At 32.6% G+C, this 16278-nt stretch overlaps 1 protein-coding gene across 1 annotated transcript; it reads right to left on the reverse strand.

Moving 5' to 3' along the window:
- Window positions 1-11031: 11031 nt before the first annotated feature.
- LOC127724936 (protein PML-like) lies at window positions 11032-16027 on the reverse strand (the record flags this gene model as incomplete). The annotated part of the gene is made up of 1 exon (XM_052231938.1): window positions 11032-16027. A coding segment is annotated over one exon (942 nt), but the record flags the coding sequence as incomplete, so codon positions are not given.
- Window positions 16028-16278: the final 251 nt, after the last annotated feature.

A 16278-nucleotide genomic window follows, 5' to 3' on the forward strand; every position in this document is an offset into this window, starting at 1 on the left:
CTTTTTGTGTAGACGATACAATGTGAGTTTGTATACACGCTTCACAGAAAGTATGGAGACATGGCAAGTATTTCGGAAATTTGAAAGTTTCCAGACAAATTGTACACATTAATAAATCATCAAAATGTTCCAAATCTTTTGAAGATGTCGCCATTTTAGACATTGGACTTTATCCTTCCTGGTTACCTATTTATTAGTTACAGACATTAAAAGGTTATATATTGCGTCGATAACTTAAATAGTATTTTTTAAATTGTACGTAATGGATCGTTCTATTTAATTTTCCATTAAACTATGTTGTTACCTGGGTGGCCGACCGACCTAATACATTATATATGGTAGATATATTTTTGTTCTCAAAAGTATCGAAAAACAATTCAAATTTTGGGGTACATTTGTTATTTAGCTCATTTACAGTAAATTAAGGCCGAGATCTCGTATACAAAAATATCATAGCAAACTCCATAATCCAAGCTTTCGGAGTAGTATTAACAGCTACACAGAGGAACAAGTGATCAGTATGCTGGAGTTTCTCATTGATAACATATTTGTTGAATTTGGAGGTATTCTTATGGGAATGAACTGTGCGCCTCTCCTTGCCTACCTCTTCTTGTTTTCATATGAGTCGGAGTTTCTTCAGACACTTGTCAAAAACAAGAAGACCAAAGAAGCCAGATCATTTAATTTCACATTCAGATATATTGATGACGTTCTTTCGATTAACAATCCAAAATTTTCTGATTGGGTTCCATTAATATATCCTCCAGATTTAGAAATTAAAGAAACAACAGACACGGCTTCCTACGCCTCATTTTTAGACTTATATCTCGAATTTGACATGAGCGGTCATCTCAGTACTAGAATCTATGACAAACGAGACGATTTTAATTTTCAAATTATCAATTTCTCCCACCTTATATAGATATCAGAAGATGTGGTATGAGTGCAAATGAGACAACTCTCCATCCAAGTCACAATTTATAAAAGTAAACCATTATAGGTCAAAGTACGGTCTTCAACACGGAGCCTTGGATCACACCGCACAGCAAGCTATAAAGGGCCCCAAATATTACTAGTGTAAAACCATTCAAACGGGAAAACCAACGGTCTAATCTATATAAAAAACGAGAAACACTTATGAACCACATCAACAAACGACAACTACTGAACATCAGATTCCTGACTTAGGACAGGTGCAAACAATTGCAGCGGGTTTAAACGTTTTAATGGTACCAAACCTTCACCCTTATCTGAAACTATAGTGTAACATCACAACATAGAAAGACACACTATAAAATATCAATTGAAATGGCTTAACTCAATTAAAAGACATATTAACACAAGTGAACATACACTGAACGAATAAATTTGATCTATGATACAATGTAAATACTAAATCAATAAAATAGGGGATGAATAATTAAAGTAACAGTATTATACCGCTGTGGAATGTTAAACGATTTCAGAAAAACAACAATAACCTTAAACAAAAATCCGCCATTTACAATAATATTATACACAGGTAAATGAAAATAATTTTGTTGTTAGGTATACAGTTTAAAAGGAGAAAGGAAATATTTTTACAAAATAAATAATTTTGATGTTCATAGTTCGAAGAAGTGAAAATTTATAGTAATACCAAACACTTATCAAAGCTGGTATATAGACCAGATATAACCCTGAATAAGTAAACATAACATAAAAAGCATTACAAATAGTATCAATAGGTCAAATTAACAAGAAAGTACGATTTGAGAGTACTCGCAGTTACTGACAGCTAGTTAAAGCCAAACACAATTAATAATAAAAAATCATGCATCAGAGACTTAAATCAACTAAAACACATCCCAGGGATTTAGTATTTTAACGTCATGGACAGTCAAAGAAGACATGACTTGTGCAATGCCAAAAACTAATGTATCGACAAGCAGTAGGATAGTTAGGAGTTAACCTTTTAATAGATAAAAATGAACGTGGGTGTGTCTTTATACATCCCGTTTGAAAAGAATACAAATTTACAGTTTTAATTTGCTGATGACAAAATCGATATTGGTGCCAATGTAAACCATATTCAAAGATCTAATTACAACATTGGTAAGATAACCTTTACTAATAAGTTTGTTTAAAGGTTCGATGAGTTTATACGGATCACATAGTGATTTCCGCGCTTTTAGTACAATATTAACGTAACATTTAGGATGTGAAATACCGTTTTTAATAAGTTTTCAGCCAAATTTACTAATCAAATCTTTGTATCTATGAAAGAATTTAGTAAAAGTTTTAAGTTATTTAGGTAACGAAATCCCTGACTTAATAATTTACCAGTGATGCATTGATTACGTTCGTTAAAATCTATGACATCACTACACACATTGGCATAACGAATGAGTTGGGATATATAAACACCGTATGATGGAGCCAAAGGAACATCGCCGTCTAAAAAAGGAAAATTAACAATAGGGAATGAAAAATCGTCTCTTTTGTCGTAAATTTTAGTATGGAGTTTCCCTTTAGAAATTGAAATGTCTAAATCTAGAAAAGGACAACTACTGCTGTTTATGTTAGATTTAGTTAAAGTAAGTTCTTTTGGGTAAATTTCGGTAGTATATTTAGAGAATTCTGGATTATTTAACGAAAAAATATCATCAAGATAACGGTAGGTATTGTTGAATGTATCAACCAAATGTAACAATGACGTGGCTTTACTGAGTTTGGTCATAAACTGAGATTTATAGCAATACAGGAATAAATCTGCTATGAAAGGGGCGCTGTTAGTGCCCATAGGAATACCTACTACCTGTCGATACACTTTATCGCCGAAACGTACATATATGTTGTCCAGGAGAAAATTTAAAGCTTCAATCATATCTTCACATTTCCAGTAAGTGTATCTAGCATACTTTACTTTTTCGTTACAGAGAAAGGCTTTAAACGAGTTACAGCAGATAAATTTGCAATGAGATTTTTCAAAAGACCATTTAATTAAATATGAAAACTTTTTCTTGATAAAATTGTGTGGAAGTGTAGTGTAGAGAGTAGAAAAATCATAACTGTCAACAGAATTAAAAGGACCATCAAAGGCACGTATTTTATCCAAAACCTCTAAAGAATTTTTAACACTCCAAAAATAATTAATACCATTATTTTCATAAGCTTTATTACAAAAGTTAATAACAAGTTCTTTGATAGTAGTAAGGGAGGTAGTTAGAAGCACTGATAGATTTGTAGTAGAACACTTACTAGATGCGGAGATGAAACGGAATATACATGGTTTTTTGTGCAATTTAGGTAACCAGTACATAGTAGGGACTTTCAAATGTTCGGAAGAGGCTTTAAGCTGGGTAGTGGCAGTGATATGATTGTTTACAATTAGTAGTAATATACCAACTTCACCTGCATATGGGATATACATTTCCCAACTAATTCGGTATTCAGGAGCTTGCAGCTGCTACTCAGACTTTATAAAATGTCACCAGTGTCTGAGCAAAACGTTGATGAACCAGGGTTATGTCATAGAACATCTCATCATCCTTTTTCTAAAAAAAGTTCATCGGAAGAAACCAAGACCTTGTTGATAAATATTCAACTTCACAAATAATACATGATGGTCTTGAAGTATAAATTCTAGGTACTGACGTTGTTTATCATCTTAATTATGTGTTATAGGGTTCTTTTATTTGTCTTTGATAATTATTTACCTTTACTGTTTAGTCTATTTTTGGTAATTTCCTTTTGGCGTGGCTCGGAATTTATACATCTTGTCATTGTGTTATTGTGATATGGTAATGTATTCTTGTTTTTCATTGTTGCTTATGTGCTATGTCTGTATGTCATTTTGTTCTTCTTTTTGACATATTTGATTGATTCTATAATGATTAAGATTATAACACAATTTTTACTGCTGTACCCCCATTTTTGACATTTTTACCTATTATGTTTGTTTTTTTTTGTTCACATATTGTTGTCAATATAATGGAATTTTATGCGACTGTCATACACGTGAGAGATTTAGCTAGCTATAAAACCGGGTTTAATCCACCATTTTCTACATAAAGAAATGCCTGTTCCAAGTCAGGAATATGACGGTTGTTTTCCATTCGTTTGATGCGTTTGAGCTTTTTATTTTGCCATTTGATAAGGGACTTTCCATTTTGAATTTTCCTTGGAGTTCGGTATTTTTGTTATTTTACTTTTTAAAACTCGAATTCTTGAATTCGTTTTAATTTATTAACGAACATTGTTAACCCATATTAAATACAATGTCAAATAACGGGATCGTTCGTTGTTACCAGGAATTCATTATCTGAAATCTATTTTTCATTAAAATGATTGCAATTATTCGATGTCAAGAATTAGGTAAACAGACAGAATTGTCGGTCCGTCCTAGAATTTGGTGCGTGTTCGAAGTGAGGAGATTGCTCAAAATAGGAACTTCTGTTAGAGTTTTTATAACTACGTTTAACTAAATCTGATCATTTTCATTGACACCCGACGAATACGATCCTGCACACCTGTGCCAAAAAGGATTTGTATTTCTTCACTACTTGAATGAAAAAGGCTGTACGCTGGTTCAGTGTACTAAATTTTATCGAAATAACAGAATTATAAGGTATATTTCCCTGTGTTTTAAAAAAATCCTATTGTGTTTAATTCCAAATTCTGACATTCAGATAGAGTACGGATTAATATTGCAGGTGATGTATGCATATTACACCACTGTCCCAGGTTAGGGGTAGGGTTGGCGCGCCTTCAAACTAGTTTAACCCCGCCATATTCTGTATGTGCCTGTCCCTAGTCAGGAGCCTGTAATTCAGTGGTTGTCGTTTGTTGCTGTATATCATATTTGTTTTTTGTTCATTATTTTGTACATAAATCAGGCCGTTAGTTTTCTTGTTTGAATTGTTTACATTTGTTTACATTTGTCTTTTCTGGGCCTTTTAAAGCTGACTATGAGGTATGGGTTTTACTCATTGTTAAAGGTCGTACGGTGACCTATATTTGTTAATTTTTGTGTTATTTGGTCTCGTGTGGAATGTTTTCCCATTGGCAATCATACCACATCTTCTTATTTTTATAGCTGGATCGACGCACCCGGTCTTGCTATTTTTGAAGTGCATGCGATGCTCTCAGTTTTCATTTTTACTTTGATTTGTATATTCTGAACGGATTTATGCGATTAGAAAGTCGGTTAATTATGGTTGCCTGTAGTTTACACAATCTTTTTCCGTTATGTTTTGAATCTTAAAAACTGTAAGCACTTTATTTCAACAGACTGAAATATCGCATCATATATTTTTTTCAAATTACTGTTTAATATTATTTACAAAATACCTGGAGGTTTGTATGGAGGGTTTATAAAATACAGATATAGATTTTTTGACGGTACAAACAGAAAAGCAAAAGAAGATAATTTATTATAAAAGGAATACAACTAAAGATACATGAATGATGTGTGATTTCAACTTTATGCAACACATCACAAAGGACACAACCTGTGACTGGTTTCCTGCTAAACATGTTATACCAATAAGATTTTGACCCTGCTTTTCAAATTAAGTGTCTTTTTTAATTTTTGGCTATGTTATTGGTCACCCTGTCAGATGCTGGAATTTGCTTTTTTTAGGTTTATATCTGTTCATATTATCTAGATAGGTAAAGTGTTATATTTTTAGCACTCAAAACTGATATAACTACAATTTGTGCCAATAACAAGGTTTGGACCAAGTGATTATTATTATCATGTGCCTTTGTTTATACAGCTATCTTTTGTGTGTGATTGGTAAGGACTGGTTTTTTTTTAATTTAATGACTAATTACATTTAAATTGTATAGCAATAGTGGTGTTCATTCGTTCATGATTTTGTAATGTATTGTAAATTTTTGAAAGGGTGATTCCACTGGTTCATCTTTTAAAACCCCTTCATCAACCGCCATCATGGAGAACGGCGATAAAAGCACGATTCTTTTAATCATGAATTGACTTTTGCTTACACGTTCAATATATTTTTGCTCACGTGTATCCACTTAATAAACTGTGGAATGCCCTGTAAACTAAAAGAATATTTATATTCCTTTGCCCAAAACATATATATCAGATCAGTGTATAGATTGAAGAATTTAGCGGGAATGATTGATTGAGTGTTGGTTGCTTAACTTCCAGTGGTAAAAGAGCTCCGAAAGATAACAAAGGGACATTCAAACTCATAAGTCGAAAATAAACTGACAATGTCATGGCAAAAGAGAAAAGACCAAAAAAACATACAATACTATACAAAACACAACAAAGAAAGCATAAGACTGAGCAACACAGACCCCACCACAAACAAGGGATGATCTAAGTTGCAAATATTTTATGCACGTTCAGGACGAGAACAAATTGACAACAAATATAATAGGTATGTCCTAAAATAGAAGCCGTCAGGGATGAAGGTCAGGAAAATTTGGACTACCATTGGGAAATGAGATAGGAAAAGATATTTTGCCGTACAACATGCCACCTGAAGACCCCCTTCCCTCACCCCCCCCCCCCCCCCCCCCCCCCAACCCCCACCCCCAAAGAATTGTTGACGTGTAGAGAACGTGGCCCTTTCTAAGAAGACAGAAAATAGCGATATTTCTATTCCCTGGTCACTCTTGGGGAAAATAGATTTTTCAAATAAAATATGAGAAGATAAGTTTTATGATATGCTTTAAGAAAATAAAAGAAAGATGTCATTGAACTTGTTTTCTTGCTACAAGTAAAACATGAAAATTTCACTATCATAAGACATAAGACATAAGACATTTTATTTCACTAAAGCCCCCACATGGGGTATGTTAGTACAACATTTTTTAACAAACAATAAAAGTGTGAACATATTTACATTAGAACAACATGGTAATAAAAGGTGCAAAAATAGTATATAAATTAATACTGATATGTGACAGGAAGTACAAATTATAGTAACATGATTAAGCACATGTATTAAAAGGTTTTAATAACACTTTTGCAAAATTTTGCTATTCCAGTAAGCGTAAATAAATCTGATGTATTCATCAGTTCTTTAAATTTCAAAATATTTGGTTTATTACATATATTTAAAGGTAAAAATTTAGCTCTTGCATTGTTGAAAAAGGTACATTTGAATAAGTAATGAAACTCATCACCAAGCTCATTAGCATTACAGACATTACAATGTCTTTCAGTTCTATCAATATTTAAAAATCTGCCAGTTTCAATGGGCAATTTATTTCTAAGGCAACGGAATTTACATAAATACATTCTTAGATCAGATGGTAACACCGATAAATATTTCTCAAAACAAAAATCAGATTTGTATATTCTGTAATTAAGACATTTTGCAGAATTCATAACATTATTACTCCAGTTCATCATAAATTTATCACTCAAACATTTCTTAACATTCGTACTAATATTATCAGATTTAGCAATTATTTGATCATCCCACATCAAATTAAATCCACATTCATATAAAGTATTTTTAATTTCTAACAACCATTTAGAGTGGTAAAAACCCCTTTTACTAAGCTGATACAAAAAAGTAAAATCACAAAAATACTGAACTCCGAGGAAAATTCAAAACGGAAAGTCCCTAATCAAATGGCAAAATCAAATGATAAAACACATCAAACGAATGGACAACAACTGTCAAATTCCTGACTTGGTACAGGCATTTTCAAATGTAGAAAATGGTGGATTGAACCTGGTTTTATAGCGCTAAACCTCTCACTTGTACGACAGTCGCATCAAATTCCATTATATTGACAATGATGCGTGAACAAAATGTCACAAATAGGGGTACAAGAACAACACGAACCCCATCAAAAACTTGGGGTGATTTCAGGTGCTCCGGAAGGGTAAGCAGATCCTACTCCACATGTAGCACCTGTCGTGTTGCTCATGTTATTACAAAGCCGGTAAATAGTCTCTTTCGGTAGGTCACATTCGCGAAAAGGGAACGGGATTGTAGTTACGACATAAAGAACATATCCGATATCATATGTGTAACGGATATTCCATAACGGTCAACCAACTCATGATGGCATCTGTAAAATTTACGAAGTTATGATTTCAACTTCACCATTTGGAACTCTTGGTTAAAAAAATGAAAAGGTCACATTTGGGAAGCTGGAATCATCTCTTCTATCAACCGACCCTCATAGTCAATTTCTAGATATAAGTCATCATCAAATGGCAAAAACAAAAGCTCAAACACATCAAACGAATGGATAACAACTGTCATATTCCTGACTTGGTACAGGCATTTTCTTATGTAGAAAATGGTGTATTGAACCTGGTTTTATAGCGCTAAACCTCTCACTTGTATGACAGTCGCATCATATTCCGTTATATTTACAACGATGCGTGAACAAAACAGACATAATAGGTAAAATAGTCACAATATGGGTACAGCAGTCATAACTGTGTCACAATCTCAAAACAAACAAATATTTATCAAAAAAGCACAGAAAAGTAAAATCACAAAATTACTGAACTCCGGGTAAAATTTCAAAACGAAAAGTCCCTAATCAAACGGCAAAATCAAATGATAAAACACATTAAACGAATGGACAACAACATCGTTAAGTATCTATAAGATTTAAAAACCACATTCATTGCTTCGCGTGTCTGACGTCAGAAAATGTAAACGTCACATAGGAAGAAATTTTTTCGTTCAAAGTATTTTCAAAAAAAATTATAATTTCACATGGTGAATGGTGGTATACCGGGTTAAAAAATCAAAAGTTGTGTTAGAACTAATTTCAAAAACAGACAGAGATTTAAAATTATCCAGAAGTTCTTTAGAATTTTTAAGAATCCACATATGGTTAATACCACTACGCGAGTAACATAATTTTGTCGTTTGTCGTTCAAAGTATTTTCAAATTTATAATAGAACAATAACAAAATGACATATAATAGAACAATAACATAATGACGGGATCTTTAAAAGTACAGAGTCACGTCATATGAATCAAAGAAACACAAAAAGTCGCACATACACACCAGCAAAAATGAAAGATAAAACAAACACATTGACGGGATGTATAAGTACCGAGCCACGTCAAATGGATATCGCAGAAAACAGACCAAACAATAAAAGTAATATTAATAATTGAACAAAGACAAATCAAAGAACAATATATCACGTTGTTAAGATGATAAACAACGTCAGTACACATAATCTATACATAAAGACCATCATGTACTATTTGTGAAGTTGATACGGAATATTTATCAACTAGGTCTTGGTACCTTCCGATGAACTTTTTTAGAAAAAGGACGAGACGTTCTTTGACATACCCCTGGTTCATCAACTTTCTGCTCAGATTCTGGTGACGTTTTACAAAGTCTGAGTAGGAGCTGCAAGCTCTTGAATATCGAATAAGTTGGCAAATGTATATCCCATATGCAGGTGAAGTATGTATATTGCTACTAAGGTGGAGGAAATTTATAATTTTAAAATTAAAATCGTCTCGTTTGTCATAGATTCTGGTACTGAGATGACTGTGTATGTCAAATTCGAGATATAAGACTAAAAATGTAGAAACAATATAGAATACAGTGTATATGAAATTTTTTCTCTTTTCTCTTTTACCACACATGATACGTTGCCAGACCATAAATCATACAATGAGCAGTACTTTTTTTAACCTTCAAAATTGTTTTACAAAACTGCATATGCAAATTTTCTGTAATATTACAATTTTCAAAATCCCGTACTTCTGCACCATATAACAAATTAGGTACAACCATTGTATCAAATAGCTCTAATTGCATATCAATTGGTAAATTCAACTTCCTAGCCTTTCTTAAGACTGTAAACATGGCTTTTCTTGCTTGCTGTAAAACATGTTTAACCCCCCCCCCCCCCCCCCCCCCCCCCCCCACCCCAATTCTGTATGTATGTGCCTGTCCAAAGTCAGGAGCCTGTAATTCAGTGGTTGTTGTCGTTTGCTAATGTGTTTTTCGTTCATTTATTGTACATAAATTAGGCCGTTAGTTTTCTCGTTTGAATTGTTTTACATTGTCATTTCGGGGCCTTTTATAGCTTTACTGTGCGGTATGGGCTTTGCTCATTGTTGAAGGCTTTACTGTGACCTATAGTTGTTAATTTCTGTGTCATTTGGTCTCTTGTGGAGAGTTGTCTCATTGGCAATCATACCACATCTTCTTTTTTATATTTGGCGTCATTAAAATTATCCTTACATGAAAATATAATACCAAGGTATTGAAAATTTGTAACAATGTTTAGGCTTTCACCACTATATTTCATATTATCTGTGTTAAGTCTAGATCTTGAATATATTACAACTTTTGTCTTAGATATATTTACTTGCATTTTCCAGGTTTGACAATATAAGTACATGGCATTTAATGAGGCTTGTAACTCTTTTGCCGATTCGGCTAAAATTACAGAAGAAATGTAGCTTCGTTTTGTGTGTATTTAATCTAGACGCCATCTAATTAACTGTCGAGTTGAACTCCCGAAAACCACCGATGCCCATATAAGGTATATAAACATAAATAAAGATATAAATAGATAGCGCAACTCGTGCAAATGGATTCTTCTAAGTCTATTGAATTTCATTTATAGATTAAAAATATATGTTAATCATCATTTTTACCTGTATAAGAATGATTTTTTTGAGGATCGAATCAGTCAATTAAATGATAAACCTTTGTTTCACTTTCAATGTTGACTTTCATTTCCTTTAAATAATCAAACATGCACACAATTCATGCGTTTTCCATCTCTAGCTTAGGGGTTAAATTGAAGTTCACATGAAAACGGATTCAATGAGGTCGAATTATTCACTTGCAAGTGAATAATTCATCATCAATATTTCTTTGTTTATTTTGACAAAATTAGACAATACTAGCTGCTAAAAGCGAATTATTATTTCACTATTTCACTTTCATTAATGATTGAACAAAAAAAATCATGTTTTATAATTTTTTTATATCTCGTAGCTAGTGCCCCTTTAAAATAGTAATACCACGATAATTATCCACATCATTTGGATTACCTTTATTCTTAAATATTGGACATATATAACCTTCTGACCAACTATCAGGTATAATACAACTGTGAAATACAATATTAAATATTCTTACAAAACAGGCATTAACTTTACTGTAGCATATTTCAAAAATTCATTCAATATAAGATCACCACCACATGCTTTATTATTTTTCAATGATTTGACAGCATATAATACTTCGTCTTCAGTAATATATTGATTTAATTCAATATTATAATCAGTAATATTATTAGGTAATACAATATCGTTATCATCCTGCTCATCAAGAGCATTAAGATTATTAAAATGATCATAAAATACATCCATAGCAATCTTATTTACAGCTTTGTTGCCCTTTGTATCACTTTTGTTCAAAAGAGACCAGTACGTTTACGCTTTCGAATCAGATTTATGCAAGTTTTTCAATTTGTCTATAACAGACTTCTGATATTCTCTAAACTGCTTGTTTAGCGTACGTTTATACTCTCTACTACTAGCAATATTATTTTCTTTTGTTTCAGCCCTTTGTAATCTCCAGTGAAGATTTTTACATTTACGATATGCTTTACGTTTTAAATAACAATCTTGATTAAAATAAGGTTTACATTTTTTTACCCAACACCAGGTTTATTCTTGGGTTTGAATTCTACAATCATGTCAGCTTTATCAGCAGCATTTTTAATAATTGAATTACAATTCAATACTACATTGTTGACAGTTTCAACATTAATATTATTAACATCTAGATTTTCAAGTTTTTCAACTAAATCATGAATAATTTCATCATTCAAATTTTCAAAAAATACATTTGCATTATTATTCTTCCATTTTGATTTGTATACAACATGGCTATTATCATCATGTGAAACATTGGCATCATTAGACTGACTATCAACAGGTTCAAGTATTACAGAAGTATCAACATTTATGATAACTGGACAATGAATATCACTCAAAATTGGATCAAAATTTGCAATATTGAAGTATGAAATACATTTAAATAACATAGGTGACACAATTGCATAATCAATAAGTGTGTTTTTACTTGTTGTAACAGCCCTACAAATTGATCATTACTAATTCTACTATTAACAATATACAGATCTAAATTTTTACAAAATTCCAATAATTGATGTCCCTAATTATTTATATTTGAAATGTCCTTCGAAGAACGCTTAATTGGGATACCTAATTCATACAGAGCATTAATACTGTTCATATATTTTCTGGAATTCTGGTCAATCAGCAGGCTGTCTAGGATTGTATCATATACAATAATAAAGTCATCATGAATCCCTGTATGGGCATTAAAGTTCCCAAGTAGGCACACTTGGTAATTTTTATTAACTATCATTCTAGTATATATTTACTATCAGAGTTATCTCCCCTTAAATAGCCAAGTTGAAAAATTGATTCTAAAATCATAAATATTTGGTTTTGTTTAAACATTTTGGATAATGCAATGAATCACCTATTTGTCTTTATACAAATAAGCAGTCTTACGCATTAATTTCAATTCTGTCTCAGAATTTGAAGATTTAGGCAAAGAACTAGACTGCTATTGTACAATCCAAGATGGCGGTATAGATTGAATCTACCTTTAGTAGAAAACATTTTTATCCACTAACATGTTGGTACATGTAAGTATCTGAAAATATTTTCTATGACTTTCAGAGAAATGTTAACCCAAAAATAAGACATGCTACACTGAAGAACATGTGATCAGTATGCTGGAGATTTTCTGGAGAACGTATTTGTTGAATTCGGAGGTATAATTTTCCAGTAAGTTGTCGGAATTCCTATGAGAACCAACTGTGCACCCTCCTGGCCGACCATTTCTTATTTTCGAATGAGTCAGAGTTCCTACAGTCACGTGTAAAACAAGAAGATCAAAGAATTAGATCTTTCACTTACAGGTGTATTGTTTATGTTCTTTCCGTTAACAATCAAACATTTTCAGATATGGTCCCATTTACATGATAAATATATTCCCCTGAACTAGACACTAATGAAACCACAGATGCAGCTTCTCCTTTCTAAACATTTACTATCGTCTCTAGGTATATTATTATATCTCCTAATTTCCAATTCTAGGGTATGGTAACCTATCCGAAATTTAGATACGAACTCCTGGTTTCTTTAAACAAGTATTCATCTATTTTTATCTCAGATTTAAGTTTGAAATAAAGAAATACTTTCAATTATTCCTAAGAAAAATCACATTTGCATCTTCCCTAAAACTACATAACCTACTGTTGTTAAACCTTATAGAATGAATGAAACATGGAAAACCCTCTACAACTATTTTTCATTAGCTTAATTAAGGATACAAAACATGACCACCATGCAACTTTCATTCGATATGAAAGTTTTCATGATCTTCTCTGAATTACAGTATGTTTTACCTTACGTTTATTGATGTAAGCAAAGCCATCTGAAGCTATATTTTTCAGAATTGCATACTTCTTTATGCAATTTAGGGATAAATTTGCTTTGTTAGCAAAACTATCAAGGTAAGAGCGAATTATTTTTTGTCTGTAATAAAGTATAAGTAGTGTTGATTGTTGTAGCATTCTTGCCTTGAATGCCGGATTTCAAGAAGTAGATTCCCGTCAAACCAAAGACTAGAAATTGGTATTTGCTGCTTCGCCACTAAGCACATATAATTAATAAGTACGGCGATATGAGTCAGAACAAGGTTGGAACTTTATTTTTCATCAGTGGTGCTAAAAATAAAGTAAGTATAAGATTGTATCAAAAATTGAAGAGCAAAATAAACACTTAAAAGCTTGAAAGATTAACAAAAAAACAGAAAAAGCATCTTATGTAGCCTAAGACCTTAAAAAAGAGGTATGGTTAACATCCTCTTAATTTATTTCACCCTAACTGTTTTTTTCAAAAAACATCTTCCACCTTTAATAAATCTCCCAATAGCAATTTCGAAGTAAAATAAAACAAACTAAAGTGTGGAATTCCAACAACAAATACGAATTTCTAAATTATTCAAATGATCGTTCATAAGTCGAACGATTACTAATGCAGATTTGATTAGAGCACTAAAAAAAACAGACAACGAAAAAAGCAACGAAAACAAGGAGAAGCTAGTCTACGTAGTTAACGATAATTGAAGTTGATTAGGGTACATAGAACTGTTTTCCTATTCGTTCTATATCGAACACTGCTTCAACTAATTTCACACAGTACAACTTTTCCCGAAGAACTACATGTCACGACAAATTTATTACTATTAGGAGCAAAACGTATCGTCCATGGTCTTCGAATTCCAAAAGTTTCAATCGGAAGTGTTCGTATTAATTTCCCATTATCCGTTATTTGATGAATGTTCTTAGAGCTCCATGCAGCAATATAGATATTGCTCTCAAAGTCTATTCCGATTCCCCGTGGGGAGGACAACTGTTCATTTGTATACGTAAACTTGGTTGTTTGCCCTACTACACGTGATACGGAATTATCTCCATCTCCATATATATGATCTTTTATATCTGATGTTGAAACATAAAACGAATCGCCACGTGTTGTTTTCTGTTTTACTATCTTCCCTTTTGAGTTTACCCATGTCAGTGTGGATCCATCAGATATAATAAATGAGTTTCCTTCGGCATAGCATAATCCATATACGGGTAAATCCGAAAAATCCAATTTTCGTATTAACTTCATTTCCGCAATGTCAACAAACAAAATTTTGTTACTTCTATACGTAGAAATAGCGACTTGAGTTCCGTCAACTTGTGTTATATCCAGTGGATACTTTTCTACAGCTAAAGCTTGCAGAAATTTTCCGTCGAGGCTGTATTTTGCAACATTACTTTTGTAATAGCTCGTTATTACTAGGTTATCAGCAATGAATATTGCACTCATTAAACCACTTTCAGTAGCATTAATTCTATGCAAAACTTTAATGTCGCCGCTACGAAAATTTACCTTTTCTCTATTACCCCCAATGGATAGTGTACATGGAAACTTGTCTTCTATTATATCTACGGAACCCAACGACTCTACGATGCTTTTAAATTTCTCAATTAGTTCAGATGGGACAAACTTAATAGTCATTTTCTTCATCTTTTTTTATATCTTCTTCCATTTCCTTCTCAAGTATAGTAATTTTTGGACCAACTTTGTTGACTTCCATTAAACACTGTTGGTCTGATCCTTGTTCTATAGATCGATTGAGAACTGACTGCCAGTTAGCCGAGGTACATTTATAACTCGAAAAAGTGTTAATTTCATCGGTAAATTTCATAACCACACGCTTCTTTGACGAGTTCACTTCGACCTTTATGTTCTCTTCTAGTTTGTCTAAATGATCTATAACTACCCTTTTTAGTGTGGCCACTTCTTGAATAATGTTTCCAGAAGTGTTTTCAAAAAAAGTCATACTATCTTTCCGATTCTCAATTATTTCATTAAGTTCCTTATTCCTTTCGTCAAGTTTTTTAACCAAAGAAGTTGTAAGTTTGGATTGCTTTATACCTTTGGCGGCATTTTCGATTGAGGTCACGTTTTCACATTTGCGATGTGAAAGTTTTGCACATAAGGTGCAGCATGGTTGTGAATGGTCCACGCAGTAAACCTCCACAATCTTTGCAGAATGCTCTTCGCAATTCAGCACTTCCGATATTTTTAAATTGGAATTTCCTGACTGAATTTCATTGATTAAAATAATTTTGTGTTTTGCTGAAAATTTGAAAGATTTGTGACATTTATCACACTGTTCACAAAATGCCTCTTCACAAATAGTACACCAAGAAATTGCCGTTTTTGTGTCATTGTTTATTTGACATGAGTTACACAATTTTTCGGACCTTTGAATTGCTCGCTTATCCAACATCGACATCACAAAATGGTTCGTCGGTAGAGTACATGCCCATGCTTCTTGTTTTCCAGGTGTTTTGCCGTATGAAACAACTTTACGACATACCGGACATTTGAATCCCTCAGACTCCTTTTCCTTTTGCGTAGATGATACAATGTAAGTTTTAATACATTATTCGCAGAAAGTATGGAGACATGGCAAGTATTTCGGAGCTTTAAAAGTTTCCAAACAAATTCTACACGTTAATAAATCGTCAAAATGATTCATGTCCTTTGTGGGTGTCGCCATTTTAAATATTGAATTTTATCCTTCCTGCTCACCTTTATATTAGTTACAGGTGTACACAAGTTAATACAATGTTTCATATTAATACATGGTAATATTATATTACACAACAAATAATACGTATTGTTCTTTTT

The sequence above is a fragment of the Mytilus californianus genome, unplaced genomic scaffold (assembly GCF_021869535.1).
Source record: "Mytilus californianus isolate M0D057914Y unplaced genomic scaffold, xbMytCali1.0.p SCAF_14, whole genome shotgun sequence".
NCBI classification, from domain to species: Eukaryota; Metazoa; Mollusca; class Bivalvia; order Mytilida; family Mytilidae; genus Mytilus; species Mytilus californianus.